The sequence below is a fragment of the Nestor notabilis genome, unplaced genomic scaffold, assembly GCF_000696875.1.
Source record: "Nestor notabilis isolate BGI_N333 unplaced genomic scaffold, ASM69687v1 scaffold16125, whole genome shotgun sequence".
NCBI lineage: Eukaryota > Metazoa > Chordata > Aves > Psittaciformes > Psittacidae > Nestor > Nestor notabilis.
Window position 1 is genome coordinate 1 of NW_009928093.1, and position 15323 is coordinate 15323.

General features: G+C 42.0%; 1 protein-coding gene across 1 annotated transcript; it reads left to right on the top strand.

Annotated features, from left to right (window-relative positions):
• The first annotated feature begins 6 nt into the window (after positions 1-6).
• On the top strand, positions 7-2514 carry CTGF (connective tissue growth factor). Its single transcript, XM_010014374.1, has 4 exons — positions 7-52; positions 176-427; positions 640-851; positions 1172-2514. The coding sequence occupies exons 2-4, from the start codon at positions 208-210 to the stop codon at positions 1466-1468; spliced, it is 729 nt and encodes a 242-aa protein (XP_010012676.1). The 5' UTR covers positions 7-52; positions 176-207; the 3' UTR covers positions 1469-2514.
• Positions 2515-15323: the final 12809 nt, after the last annotated feature.

Genomic DNA, 15323 nt, shown 5'->3' on the forward strand with positions numbered 1-15323 from the left:
CTCTTCTGCGACTTCGGCTCCCCCGCCAACCGCAGGATCGGTGTCTGCACCGGTGAGTGAGCGGGGACGGGGCCAGCCGAGGGGACGGGCACAGGGTCCCGCCGGGCCGGGGTCTAGCGAAGGAGGAAGCCGGGGAGACTTCTTCGCCTCACCCTCCGCCTCCTGCCCCTCGCAGCTCGGGACGGCGCTCCGTGCGTCTTCGGCGGTATGGTGTACCGGAGCGGAGAGTCCTTCCAGAGCAGCTGCAAGTACCAATGCACCTGCCTGGACGGGGCGGTGGGCTGCGTGCCCCTCTGCAGCATGGACGTCCGCCTGCCCAGCCCTGACTGCCCCTACCCGCGCCGGGTGAAGCTCCCTGGAAAGTGCTGCGAGGAGTGGGTCTGTGATGAGACCAAAGAGCAGACTGCCGTGGGACCTGCGCTTGCTGGTGAGCAGGGGTCCCTCAGCACATGGCAGCCTGGGGGGAAGGGGTACGTTGCATGGAGGTTGAAGACAGTGGGATGGGTTGACACAGAGCACTCTGGCAGCTAGAGTGCTGCAGTAGCTGTCGCTGCCTAAATTTCCTAGGAAGGGGAAGAGAATCTTTAGTAGGGCATGAGGTCAGATGATGGTCTCATCTTGGTTATCTGTCTCCTGCAGCTTACAGACTGGAAGACACTTATGGTCCAGACCCAACAATGATGCGTGCCAACTGTCTGGTGCAGACCACGGAGTGGAGTGCTTGCTCCAAGACCTGCGGTATGGGCATCTCAACCAGGGTCACCAATGATAATGCCTTCTGCAGACTGGAGAAGCAGAGTAGACTCTGCATGGTCAGACCTTGCGAAGCAGACCTGGAGGAGAACATCAAGGTAAATAGTCTGATCATTATGTATGATCTACAGGGATGCTTCCATCTTCTAACTAAAAAACAGTGTCTTACCAAAAACTGTGTAGTTCTGACAGGTAGTTAGTTTCAAGTAGTTTATCTTGAAATGTGAGTTTTATCCCAGTGGTAAATAGTTTACAATTAAATGTCCCAAATTTTCCTTTCATGCTGTGTTATGGTACTAAGACACTCTTGCCTAGTGAAGATAAAAGGATGAGTATGACTGCTGCCATTAGCTTGCAAGCTTAGTGCTGTGTGAGAGCCTGCCTTGTAAACATTTTGTATTCACTTATATCCTAACAGAAAGGCAAAAAGTGCATTCGCACCCCCAAAATCTCCAAGCCCATCAAGTTTGAGCTGTCTGGCTGCACCAGTGTGAAGACCTACAGAGCTAAGTTCTGTGGTGTCTGCACTGACGGGCGCTGCTGCACACCCCACAGAACCGCCACCCTCCCCGTGGAGTTCAAGTGCCCTGATGGGGAGATCATGAAAAGGAAAATGATGTTCATCAAGACCTGTGCATGCCACTACAACTGCCCTGGAGACAATGACATCTTTGAGTCTCTGTACTACAGGAAGATGTATGGAGACATGGCATAAAGCCAGAAGGAGAAGCTAACTAGATTCTCGACTTGAACTGATCTGCATCTCATTTTGTAAACATGATTCAATAGCACAAGGTATTTAAATCAGTTCTTTTTTTTTTTTTTTATTTCAACAAACTGCTCCATGTGACTTAAGACAATTTTTCTACTGACCCCAAATGATGGTTTGAAGAAGAAGGTGAAACGGATGGACAGTGGGACCACAGCAAGACACAGCTTCAGAACACATTGTTCATGAGGTGGTGTGAAGGGGTTAAGGGAAATAGGCAGGAAAAGCAGATTCAAGCAAATGTTCCCTTAATGTGGTACAGCGTGCTTCATCTAGTAGTGCAATTGAGGAGACTGTTAGCATGTTTGCTGGTGCTGGGTTAGTAACAGCAACAGCTGGAATGAAAACTCTCACCCAGCAAAGTGCTAAGTAGAAGGTGTTCTGTTAGTCAGGACAGTAAAGTTTCAGCTCTGACGCTCTGATTCATATGGCTTGGTCAACAAGAATCAGAATCATGTCTATTAGACTGGACAGCTTGTGGCAGTTAGTTTACCTGTAACAAGCTACTCTTTATTAATATTGTAAATACTGTGTGTATATATATTTGTACAGTTATCTAAATTAATTTAAAGTTTTGTGCCTTTGTTTAATGCTTTGAAATTTCAATGGTAGCCTTCTTTTCTGGAACAAGATAGGTAGGATTTAAAGCTTGTTTTGACAATGCATTCAAAGCTTGAAATACATACTCTAGTGGAAATTGTTCAGATAGGGCCAAATGGTGAGTTGAGAACAAGATGGAGATTGTTAGAGTTGAGGTGCCTGTATCCTTACAAAGCAGTCATCTGGCAAAATATATTTACTTCCACTTTATTGGACAAGTGGCTTTAAGAAAAAAGGCTCTGCTGTAGCTCATCAGTCTTTCCACTCGAGCATTTGTTTCTTTCTTTGACAATGGCTCTTTTTGGACAGTTCATTTGTTGAGAAGTGTGACCAAAAGTTACATGTTTGCACCTTTTTAGTTGAAAATAAAGTATTTATATTTTTTATATAAATGGCTTGGTATTTCATTTACCTTTAGTGTTCACTACTATTTTACATATTCCTAAAACGGTTTGGCTTTGCACTAAACGAAAATCAGGTAGTCCATGGTGGGGGTTTTTGTCAAGGAGCACATACACTTACCCCTAAGCTAATGATTTATGGTTACTTACTGTGTTACTAGTGAACCAACTGTAGTTTGCTACCCTTCTGAATGGAGGGCAGGGCCAGGATTGCTTTGCCAAGCCCAGTGTTGCATTAGAAAGTGCAGCAATTTCCAAATGCATCACATGTGGTGACTTCAAAATGAGTCAGCTGGTCACCATAGCATTCAGCTCCTGCTGTAACACACCATACAACATGCTTAATTTCATTGACATGTTGCACTGCTTAAAATTTGTTTTCAACTAAAGTGAGAAAAACATTTTTAAAGTATCTGCAGTGAAGTGGCTGCTGACTCTATAGAGTCAAATCCAGAAGCCCAAAATCTGGTAAAATTCTCAGTGAAGAGCTAATGACTTGTATCATAAAAATTACAGAATAACACAGGTTGGAAAGGGCCTTTTATGATCTTCATGCAGAGTAGGGATAACTTAGATGTAGTTTTACTTGAGGTAAAACTTTAGTGTAGTATAGTAGACAGAGCACTGAACTCAGGTGGCAAATACCTGAGTTACCTTCCTACTTGGTCACTAGGAACAAACCACTGTACATGACAGTTCTTTGTAAAGCATCCATCGATTCAAACTCTTCCAGGCACACAGATAAGAAGTGTTGTGACAGCTACACATTTTGATAATGGTCCAAACATTCTTCTCAGATACGCAAAAAACAGTATAAGGACAGTTGTGAGTCACCTCATTCCCCTAAAGCTAAAAGGAAAGCTTCAGTCCTGTGCTAAGTCCTACATTAATAACAAGACTTTTTTTTTTGGTCCCTTTATCAAGACAAGGGAATTCTTTGAATTTAAAATTAACCTTTGCACTAGAAGCATTAGTTCTTGTTTTCAAAAAAAACAAGAACTCTCCAACAAGAATCCTTTTCAGCCAAACAAGTTCAATCTGGAATTTCCTGGTGGTGAAAGAAATCCTTCCTGAATACCTTCCAATCCCATTGATTTCAGCTAGCATTAGCAGCAAGTCAGCGTAACACTACCTTTGACTAATGATGGACAACAGAGCCCTAAACTAATGGGAAGTCAATGGGACCCTTGCCAGTGGCCTTACCAGGCTTTGCACAAGGCCATAGAAGCATTTCCCCTTCCTCTAAATCACATGAGGAATTCTCCTGGCATGAGGAAGTGGCTTTCTGTGTTCCATATGAAATAATAGTTTTGGGTAACCTTTGGCTCTTACACTCCTTGAGACTCTCCAACATTTTTCTCTATTCTGTTTTTTTGTTTGGGTGTTTTTTTCTTTCAGGTTATGAATACGATGCGGCCATTCAGTTCATCCTGGCAACACTTCAAACACTCCTACATCCCCAAGGACTGGTTTCCAACCGCTACCATGGCTCCACCCCCAAATAACAAGAAAACTGTAATTTCTAGTTCCAGTAAGGACAGGATGTACATGGACTCCATTCACAGCCATCACTGTAGAAGCCCTTAGGATCAGAAGAACAGAAAGAAGCACGATATACCTAGCAGGTTGGAATTAATGTCCTTAAGAGACGGGGTGTTTGTGGTGCTGCTCAAGCCCATTTATTAACAGATCTGCCCTGCATTCTTTTACAAATTTATATCAGACATTATAATGAGTGACCATTCCTTATCCTTATAACATCAACATCTTGAGCTTCATGACTGGCTTATGAGATTCACTCAGTTTCTGCTCCCGGTCCCCTGCGGCATGGACTGTATCTGGGATAACCTAAGCTGCACAGGGCTGTGGCCTCCCTTGGCACTGTCCAGCAGCTATTCCTGTCATACAAGGCTGCAGGGCCAGGGAGTAGTAGCAATAGTCTGGTTTAGGAAGGGCCATCTGTAATTAGACACCCACAAAGGGGCTCCCCCACTACAGGTTGGGACCACGACCTACCCTCTGCCTGGTAATGCAGTGATGCAGCTGCTTTGCCTGCCATCTCACAAATTATCACACTGCTTCACAGGCTAGCGGAGAGGGACAGAAGAGGCCTCCTGTCAGAATGCTTCAATGGTGGTTTGCTGTTACCACTGTGAATTAAAATAAGGAAGTAAGCTGCATATGCAAATCAGTTTAGCAAGTTGTTGCTCTCCCCTGATCATTTGAAGGATCATAAATCTCAGCTATCGCTGCATTATAATGATTTGCACTCATTGTTTTTTCCCCCAGGAACACATGTATTCTTCTGACAGAAGCATGCATTTTACACCACTTCTCAGGTGTTAGACTTCTGAAGGTAAAGAAATTTAAATACTTTGTTGTTAAGTTCTCCTAGAGGTGTAAGTAGGCATTGTACTGTTTGTAAGACTTTCTTTCAAAGGTACCCTGGGAATAAGGAGCCCTTGAGGGAAATTTATGGCATCTTAAATGATGGTTGAAATGTGAGCCTTTCATCTGTAAAGATATTTCCTGATTTCATTCTTTGTGCCTCAGATGCATAGATGCGAGAATAAATACTTGGGTTCGACAGTCCAAAGTCACTTACATGGGAGAGAACATTGGTTCACATTGCTTCCAAATTACCTTCTTTTGGAATTTTGCTTTTGGATACTTGCATCCTCAGAAAATCCTGTTGTGCAGTTTGCTACTGTACTTTTAAAGCAATTTATTAATATATGAAAGCATATTAATTCAAATTATTATCTCCTTAAAATGGATCTTCAGCAATACTAATGATGCGGTTGGTAAAGGACCACTGTAAAGTCAGTAATCATTTAATACATGATATTCAATTAATCACTAAACAGGAATTCAAGGTGTCTGGAGATCAGAGTATCAAATAATTTGTGAAATAACTCTAAACCATTGTATTTCAGATTTTTGTACCATAACACTTTTGCATGGATTTGCAGCTTAGCTTTCTAACACAATACAGATGTGAACAACAGACACGGATTATAGCCCTTTTATATGAAATAGGCTCTGCTCTCCAGATGGAAATTTGTCAGATTCCTCAGAGCTAAGAAACATCCAAAAGACACTAGTTAAGAAAGTCTTCAAGAATGAGCCACTTTTAATGATCCGTAACCACAGAGGAACGAATAAGTCTTTGAACAGTATCCAGTTGTTTGTCTCATGAAGACGGGGGCTCAGCTAAGAAAACCAACTTTTGGACATCACTAGAAATAGCATACTCTTAACTAGATCTTTTGATTTTTTTTTTTCATGTAGCACGGCTTTTTCAGACATCGCACTTGCAGAAAGTACTCGTACCATTGCACTGACAAGGACATTAAATGCAAGAAGGGTTGGTAATGTTCTTACCTAAACATGTAATAATTCAACCATTCTGACTTTGCATCCTACCACCAAAAACCTAAGTTCTTTAAAAACAGGGCTTAAATGTGGCTTTAACTGATGCTATACTATGCCTGCATATGGAAGTAGTTAGCAGGAAATTGGGATGAAATACCAGTGCAAGGCTTTGCCCAAAACCCAAGAAGAATCCGAGAGAGGAAGTAGCTCAGTTAACTTATTTTTCCTCTCATTTTCCACTTTTTTTCCTCCCTGCAGTTCCTTTGATTCATGCCCATAAATGGACATACCAAAAGCCACCACATTCTCACAATGTTTTTCAGCCTGCCTGGAACCAGGAAATACCAGGAATTTCTTCAAGAAACCTGTTCCCAAACTGTACTAAAGCCTTCAACACATTTAGCATTTGAACACAGTTTAGAAGCATGACTAAGGCCCATCTCCACTGCACCATCCAGCATTAGGACATTTCAATTCTTCTCTGTGCGAGTCCAAGCCCACACCCCCAGAATAGTGAATTTGGAACAATTCAGAAAAGTCCCCCCAGAAACCTCCGGCTGCATGTTGTAGTAGCATTCCTCAGCTCCTCTCTGTTATTGGGGCAGTGCCAAATGCAGGAGTATTTACATTTGCTTAATGGTAAGTAAATCCAACCCTAATAGTAGTATAATAGTGTTTATGCTGTGAGGAACAAAGCATTTTACAGCCTCCTGAGCAGGACCAAAAGGTTGCTAACACAGTACCGCAGTGTAAATGCAATCCAGTGGTGCCTCCATTCATTACTCAGCCCCATTAATTGGGCCACTGAAAGAAATGCACAATCCAAAGAAATGTTTGTTGTTTTAAATTAGTCCTATTAAAAGCAGGTATTTAGCAGCTTTCAGCAGCTATGAAATATGTTTTCCTGCTTCTGCCCTAAATGCTAAGAACCAGCTTTTCAGCCAGATTTCAGGACGTAGGTCAGCCTACCTAATTGACATAACTGCAGTCACACTGGTTTAGACTACCTTTGGCCCCAAGTTCTAAGGCTGTAGAACATAGGGGAACTTAGCTTGGAAATACAGCCAGCCTTTAGAGTGCAAGGACTCTCTGGATAAAAAATTGCTTTCTGAATGAAGAACTAATAGACTTTTTACATGCAGAAATCAAGTAAGACTTCTATCTTTGAGTACTTTAATTTCGTGCAACAATTTGGAGGCTATTTATGTAATGTTTTCTTTGGCTCCTGCAAGGCATTCTCCACAGCCCTTATCACAAAATGATTTAGAAACTGTGTATATTTGCTAGCAACCACAGAGACATATACAATGTCTCTCTCAACTAAAATCAGAGTCAAACAAGCAAACATAATGCTGGCCGATAAAATCTCATTGTGCTGTACAGTGACTGCCGATTGTGAGAGGCAGCATGTTCTTGTTCCAAATAGTTAACAGTTTTCACTAAGATGTCTCAGAGATTATTTATTAGACTTCATTAAAGCAGTCTTTCTTTTGTGTGTGAGTGTGCTCTGCATATTTACACCAGGACAACTTCTGGGATGGTAGAAAACAACCTGTCCTTTAGTCAGAAGGTAAAGAATTGTCTACTGGCACCTGTATTTTGTCTTCCTCCTTCTCCAAAACAAGAAGGAAGAAAAAGCCAGTCTGTCATTTTATTTCATGAGTGCATTTAGATAAAAAATTGCTTTTTTGACAAGGCAATTTTGCAGCATGTAATTTTGGTTACATGATGCTGTTAATAGATGGTGTAGGAAGTATGGCAACGTAGTCTAGTAATGAACCTAGATAGCACTTAATACACCACCTGGATGAGTATTAGGCTAGCAACTCCTGAAACAGCAAATACATCCTGTGCTGGGTACTACACAGGCCCTGTTGGGTCCCAGTTGGCACCGGGCTCTGCTGCTGAGGGCTGCCAGACCTAGGGCCGTGTCCCGGGGGGGCGTGATGCTGCTGCTCTTTCTCTGCATCACACTGACACCGTGTGGCTCCTTTGCAGCAGCAGCCGCCTTGTGCTCCAGGTACAAAAACTTCGCCTCTGTATAAATGAAGACAAAGCAGCTCATTATGCCCTTTTTGGCGGTAGGTGTTTAGTTTCTCACTTGAAAGAATTTATGATATTTTGTTAAGAAGGATGGAGTGAGCTAAGCATATTGTTTGGGATGTAGGGAATATTTCTTGTTTTCTCAGAAAGTGTTAAAGTGAGAGCTGCACAGGTCTGTCTGAGCACCATGCATTACTTAGACATTTTGTGCATCATTGTTACCTATATTAAAGATGCAGAAAAAAACCCCACCCATGCATGCAGCTGAGATTCCTCTGGAACCAGCTGCAAGTCACAGGATGGGGTCTCACTGATCCCCTTCCTCTCCTGCTTTGGGCCATTGCCATGCATTGAATGGGCAGCAGGCAGCAGAACAGGAGCCCCTTGCAGACCCTCCTTCAGCAGCCTCTGACTTCCCAATCGCACCCATCCTGAAGGAAAAGATCGCAATAAGTCATAATATATCACAACAATTGCCACCAAGACGTACTTGGAAAAATCATCCAAAAGAGATGTTTGTTTATTAAAGGCAATAATAAAGAAGAGTGTATTTTAAATGTCTTGATTTTCATCCTGCATGCTTCTTGAAAACTAATCAGCCCTCCAAGGTTCATGTTTTAGGATGAGCAGAGCTTTCTTCTCTTTAGATGGATACAGATTCACATGTAGGCATCTGGGATCTGTCAGAAATCCATGAAATTATCTTATGTAATTACATCTCTTTTTCCAGTTGACTAATTATGGTACAGTAAGCCTTTGAGTTAAAGTGTTGAAAGAGAAACTCATTTCCCCCCTGACTTCTTCAACATGCATAGACAGTGAGTCGCATCCATTTTGTGTAGGTTTGGTCTGATAAATAGGACTTTGAGCCTGATGCTCTGGATCTAACCCAAACCTACTGTAGAAAACCAGCTCCTTACTTGAGACCCATTTCTTTGTATTTGGTTTAGACATACAAATGGGCAAGAGGGCTGCTGTGCCTTGTCCTCCAGATCCTCTCTACTACAGCTGGCCCCCCAGCTGAATTGTGGAGCAGGGTCTGGTACATGGACAGGTACATTACTTAGGCTCAAAAAAAGCTCTAAGAAATACCATAGGTTTGTTAGGCACATATACTTCCTTCATAAATAAACAAAGTTTTTACAACTTTTTTGAATAACACTTTATTCAGTAGTAGTAATGATCTAGGTCTAAGACATACTCAGGTAAACAACTCACCCATAAAAATATTCTGTGTTGTGATTTAGCCTTAGCACTGCTGTTCTGGTTATTTTTGGAACGGCTTTGAAATTCTTATCATCCACACACTCCAACAAAATTATAAACATAAGGTGTCACTTCTTATACCATCAAAATATGCTACATATTACTTGTCTAAGAAAACCACCTTCTAAAGAAAGGGCTAAAATCAATGTAGCTTTAGGAAGATGTTTGCTATCTACCAAGTCCTCAAAATTTACCTTTTTATTAACAGGGGAAAACATTTCCTCTTTATATATTTATCCAAGTCTTTTGGCCAAGACAGGTTAACTGCTTTTTCTGGTTTAAAAAGTCATGTGATTGTTCTCAACTAATAGACCTGTTCCCTCCAGATCCCAAAGCACTGCCTCTCTTTTGCTGCCCTTTCAGTAGTGGAACAGTTGCGCTCTTGCTGAAATATCTACAGGTCTGTGATTTTTGTGGACTCTGATATTAACTCCACATGGCTTTTTCTTGCATGTAGGGTTTTTTTCTTTTAATACTTTGGGTTCACCATTGTCTTTGATGCAAAAATGTCTATCTTTCATAAGTTTTAGTTTGGCACGGATGATGCTTTGGCAAATTGTGATTGTAAAGGATTCATTCTGGATGTTGTGGGAATCTCCACACTTTCTGCATTCAAGGAGCTACATATCAAGCTACATGAATGTAAATTCCATCAAGAGCCAAACCTGAACTGCTGTCACCAGCTGCTTTGCCAGAGCTACAGCTACCTATGGCTGCAGATGACAAATGGAGTATGCAAGTCATTCCAACTTCTATAAGGACTTAAAACCTGCTACTGGGTATGTCTAAAAATTTTCTTCCTCATGGTGTTTTCTGATCTTCCCAAGTTTGTTCATTTTGCCCTTTACATAGACTGAGAGGTGTTATATCAAACAAAAACTCTTCTCCATGTGAACAGCATGTCAGTCCAAGTTCTGTCCTCTGGAACTTGAGATCTGCAGCCAAACTTCTTGTCTTAATCAAAATACAGTCTTTACCATCCAATCAATTAGCTGACTTTCCTCTGAAGTCATCATGAGTGTTCATTGTCACAACACCACCCCTCCTCTCCCATATGAATCAGGCTATTTTGGCTACAATGTGTTCTGATCTTGTAGTATATGGGGGCAAGGGCTCTGGGATGATGCTTTTGCTGCTCTTGTTTTTCCCTTTTTTTTTTTTTTTTTTCAGAAAGCTATGGACAACTTAGTTTGTATTACATAAGCTCCAAGATAACATTCATTTCTGTGAGGTATCCTAAGAACAATTATTCTCCCCAGTGATGAAGTGGTTAATACAGAGTCACACTGCATATCTGTTCTGTTGAAGCCAGCAGTGGGAGTTAGCAATGCACATTTCACACGCATGTAAAATCATCTGAGTGCTTTCAGTTCATTTGTACAAGGAAAGAAAACGATTAACATCTGCACCGTAATTAGTTCCACTGGCATGTTTGATACACAGGATATACAGTAATTTATATGAAAAAAACCTTCCTTAGTTGTAGAAAGTCATAGCATAACCTTCTTCTGCAGAATTTTTTCTGTAATTCAGCAATTCAGTCTTCTCAGTACTCTTGTCCCTGAAAATCGCATCAGGAGTGTTAGCTAATTACAAAATGTGAAATACTTCATAAAAAGCCTAGGAAAGCTGATTCATCTCCAGGTGGCTTGCCTGGATTTCTACTGCCCCAGGCCCATATTTCCTTAGAAAAAGTACACTGAGCAAAATAGATCTTTCCTAGCTATTTCACATCAGACCAGAAGAGGGCCAGATATCACCAGCAAATGCAGCTACATTCACAAATTGTTCAAAGTAAAATGCATTCGTATGTGATTATCAAAATTTTCACCTCCCTAAACAATTTATTTTGAACTGTAGAACCCAGTGTACACATTCTCCAGTGTAAAGAGGCTAGGTAAAGTTCTAAACTTAGTTACAGCACTATAACAAAGAGTATATCTGAAATTTTGTAGTGGACTGTGCCACCTTATGCAGCCAACAGGCACAAAGTTTAAAAGTGAATTCATTGTTCTCAAGCAGCTCACTTTCTATCACCCAGAAATTCAAAGCTCTGGTACAGATGCAGGATGGCAGAGGTAAGGCATCCAGAAGGGAGAGATACAAAGAGACGAAACCAAATTCTTTTGAAGCCACAGAGACTGGTACTGAAGAACAGCTTTGCCAGTGCCATGAACACAGAGTCTCATGCCATCTAGACTGACTTTCAGCCATGCACACATGCCTTACGGACATGACCACTGTCTTCTCATCAGGGGACATTGGTCATGAGCTTTGGAGAGACTCCAAATTTTTTCATCCCACTGTATTTGTTTTATTTTGGCAGAGAAACTAAAAATAGAAAGGACCAAACCTGCAAGAAAGAGCAATACTCATTTAACACGTGTTGTGGCTGAGGAGGAATTTGATAATTTACAATGGCATTTTCTAAAATCTGTTGCCAGGCTTCCATAATTATTGCAAGTTTGTCCGTGGTCTCCATAGCAGCCTTTCCTGAGTTTCAAGGCCTGTGTGGTGACTCACAGAGGTTCAGTGAGGCACTCAACTCCTTTCCAAGGGAGTCTGAGTAACAGGATGCCAAACCTGGACTGGTTTCCTGTAATACAGAGGTTTCCAAAGTACAGTAGACACACTGCTCATGGTACACAAGCCACCTCAGTTTGGTGCTCCAACACCTCCCAGACATTGCTGCCAGGTGCATGAGGGTAAGCAGGAGACATTGCTGCTGCCACTGGCAATGGTGGTACCCAAACAAAAATATTTGGAAAATTCTGCTTTAGCAAGTTGCTGGGCTCACACTAATTCTGTCCCTGAATTCCTCAGAAGGGTAGAAACAGTTTGCACAGCAATAAAAGAGCTGAGCATAGCCTTCACCCTGAGCCCTGGAATAGTTTCCTGACCTCAGTAGTGGTGCTGCTGTGGGCACAGACTGTTACAGCAGCCGCACTGTGACCCTGCAGCAGGAGAGGTCCCTTACAGCACTGTCACCCCTGAGCATCCACTCCAGACTGATACAGGTGCCACCTCAGCAACAAGCCTGAGCTTTGCAACAGATCTTGGAAGAAAGGAGGTCAGAAATGAAACTTGTCTTCCCAGCCGACTGCCCTAACCACACGGTCACAGATTTAGGCTTTCTCTTATATTCCTTTTTGTCTTCTGATCCCCATGAATCTCATTTTCCTGGAAAAGTGGGTGCCCTCCCAGGCAGCAGAGGGGTAGTTCCTCCCATCTTGCCAAGCCCAGTTTATAACCTTGTATTTAAAGAGATAATTTTGTACTTCAGGTCTCCTCAGACTAAGGAGAGGAAGAAGCCCAGGCCACCCACTTGCCGGATGAGACGGGGCAGCCTCTGGGAGGTGCCGTTAGCAGACAGCTATTGTGCACTGGGCTGGACACAGTGGTTTAGTGGATGCATTTAGAAGTGATTTGCCAGAGCAGGACCATCTGAAATACAAGTAGTTAGACACTGCTTCATTTCCTTAAAAGGCAGTGGATCCTGAGGTAAATAAGAACAAGAAACCTGTGACACATTAGTCGAATGAATTAACTATCTTGCTATTACTGATGGGAGCAGCTGGCAACATAAATCTGTACCACCCAAATACCTCTGAAGGCACAACTCCACATGCTTTTTTTTTTAACAGCAAAGCTAGTAATTAAAGGGTGGCTATAGAGAAGACTGCAACTCCCTTTCTATAAGGAGTCACATGGACAAGATGAGGGGTGATGGGCACAAGTTACTCCAGAGGAGATTCTGACTGGACACAAGAGGAAATTTTTCACAAAGAGAGCAAACAGCCTTTGGAATTATCTCACCAGGGAAGTGGTGGATTCCCCAGTGCTAGACAGGCTGCTGGGACATCTAGTCTAGGTCACGCTTTGCCTAGGAAGTTGGACCAAATGATCCCTGAAGTCCATTCCAACCTGGTGGTTTATGATTCACTCTGTCAACCCTGAAACAATCTTCAATGTCTGTGAAGGCTCCTATCACACACACACACACACCTTCCTCAGTTGTCCTTTCCTTGCCCTAAGAAAAATATCATTACTTAGGAGATAGAGACTGGTCAGCACCTTCACTGTAATAATTGGACACCAACTACAGCCCACAGCATCTCCTGGTGCCTTCCCTGGGAAGGCCTGGTGACACATCCAGACTGATGACCTTCAGTCTGCCCCTCCACTGTCTTTATTTTTTACGTGCAAGAAGGCCAGACTATGAAGCAGCTGACATTAAGCAGTTACATTGAATAATGCTGATGCTGACAGTCATGTCATGACAATGTTGCTATGGCACGTTCCGGTTTCACCTACTAAGAACGCTCACTGGAGCTCCAATACCATACATCAACTGAAACAAAATATTTTACATCCAGATAGACTGGATGTAAAAGCTGTAGGGCTGGTTTTTTTTCCCCAGAATTATGAGTTTGGCGGTGGCCACAGCATGCTCCTTGGCACTCATTTGGCTTTGAAAACAGAACTCAGTATCTGCCATCCTGGGGTGTTGCCAGCTACTGGATACCATAACTAGCATCAGCAGTCATTCAGTGCTCTGCCACCAGCACCACAGATGTTTCTAAAAAAGCAGAGATGAAATAAAAGAAGCAAAACTGTTTACAGTAACATTAAATCAGGGCAGTTCTTTTCCTTGTCAAGTTGACTTGTCAATTTCTGGCAAAGACATATGCCAAAACCCTCTCAGCCAGTACCCTGTCAATGACCTTTCACAGCTTTCACAGCTGCTCTCCCTTCCAAAGTCCTCCCTAGGTCAAACTAGCAATCACCTGCTTGAAGCCTATCCTATTCCATCTTTACCCAAGGATGAGGCGAGCCTGACTCTTAACTGAAACTGGCACTGCTTCACTTTCTGAGGAGGTTAACACCTGTCATTTGCATTCAGGAGACAGTACCAGTTCTAAAAAAAAAAAAAATAAAATAAAATTTAAGAACATCTTCACCTTCTCCTTCTAATGATGGCTTCCAATAATAACCTCAATATTCCAGTTGGAAGAGAAGTTATTTTCAACTCAGAAAGCAGGCATTGATGCAACTCCCTCCCCACCCTTCCAAAATAATGCAAAACAGTGCTCTATATCTGCACCATTGTTTTAACTAGCCAGTAGCATTTGGTACAGAAAGGGTCATGAACAGCATACTAATTCTCATGGTTTTATTGGTCACAGGCAATGTTACGAAGCAGTTACACTGAATAATGTTGTCACAGTTGTATCATAATGTGAGGTTGCTACAAACACATTTGAATTTCACACAGTGAAACTACTTTAGGAAAAAAAAAAAATCATGCTTGTAACAGAAGATGAAGAAAATACATTTGGTTAAAACTAAAAATGGTCCCAGGATTTCAGCCCACTCAAACTGAAGTTAATGGAAAAGCTTCTATTGACTTCCAGCAGTCTTTGAATCCAGCCTCCCAGATCCCCTGACTAAGCTGTAAGGCAAAATGCCTCCCTGCTCAGTCACAGGCTCTTCATTCTTCTAACATACTTGTGCGTGATGTATTTTCTTCTCTTTAAATAAGAGCATAAATGTGTAATTGACTATGCCAAGCTTTACACATAACAGAGCCAATTCTGGCTCATCACCTTTAGGGAGAGTGGAAGAATTACAAAGGTGATAGCATGTGTACTGGAAAAGGAGGGAGTTCCTACACTCCTGAGTGCCTGTAGCAGCTGATTGTGTGGCCTGAAAGCTTCCAAGAAAGCTTATTACATGCTTCTTTAGAATCTACATGTGGCCATGTCTGCATTCAAGATGGGTAACTTACGTGAGCTGGAATTTGGATGATGGTGCATTAAGAACAGCTACAAACACAGCTCTGATCTGGTCATTTGCCACCAACTGACAAGTGAATGGCCTGTGGGCATTTACTGCAGTGATGAGATGTGCCATTAGAGAAGATAATCTTACCAGTCTAATAAGGAAACAATCTTAGGGCAAAAATCACCTTTTCTTGACAAAAATCGGTTTTCAAAACCACAGCTGACAAAATTATGCACCAAATTGAGAAAGATATCTTTGTTCCAAGAAACCAAAATCTTTGCATTAAATTGAAGTTTAATTTGAAGTAATATCACAGAAACATTATAATCGTT

Bases quoted from the DNA above. Each gene is read 5' to 3' on its own strand.
- CTGF (XM_010014374.1), top strand. From the start codon at position 208: ATGGTGTACCGGAGCGGAGAGTCCTTCCAGAGCAGCTGCAAGTACCAA. The intron at 428-639 runs GTGAGCAGGGGT...TGTCTCCTGCAG, and splicing joins CGTGGGACCTGCGCTTGCTG to CTTACAGACTGGAAGACACT. The intron at 852-1,171 runs GTAAATAGTCTG...ATATCCTAACAG, and splicing joins ACCTGGAGGAGAACATCAAG to AAAGGCAAAAAGTGCATTCG.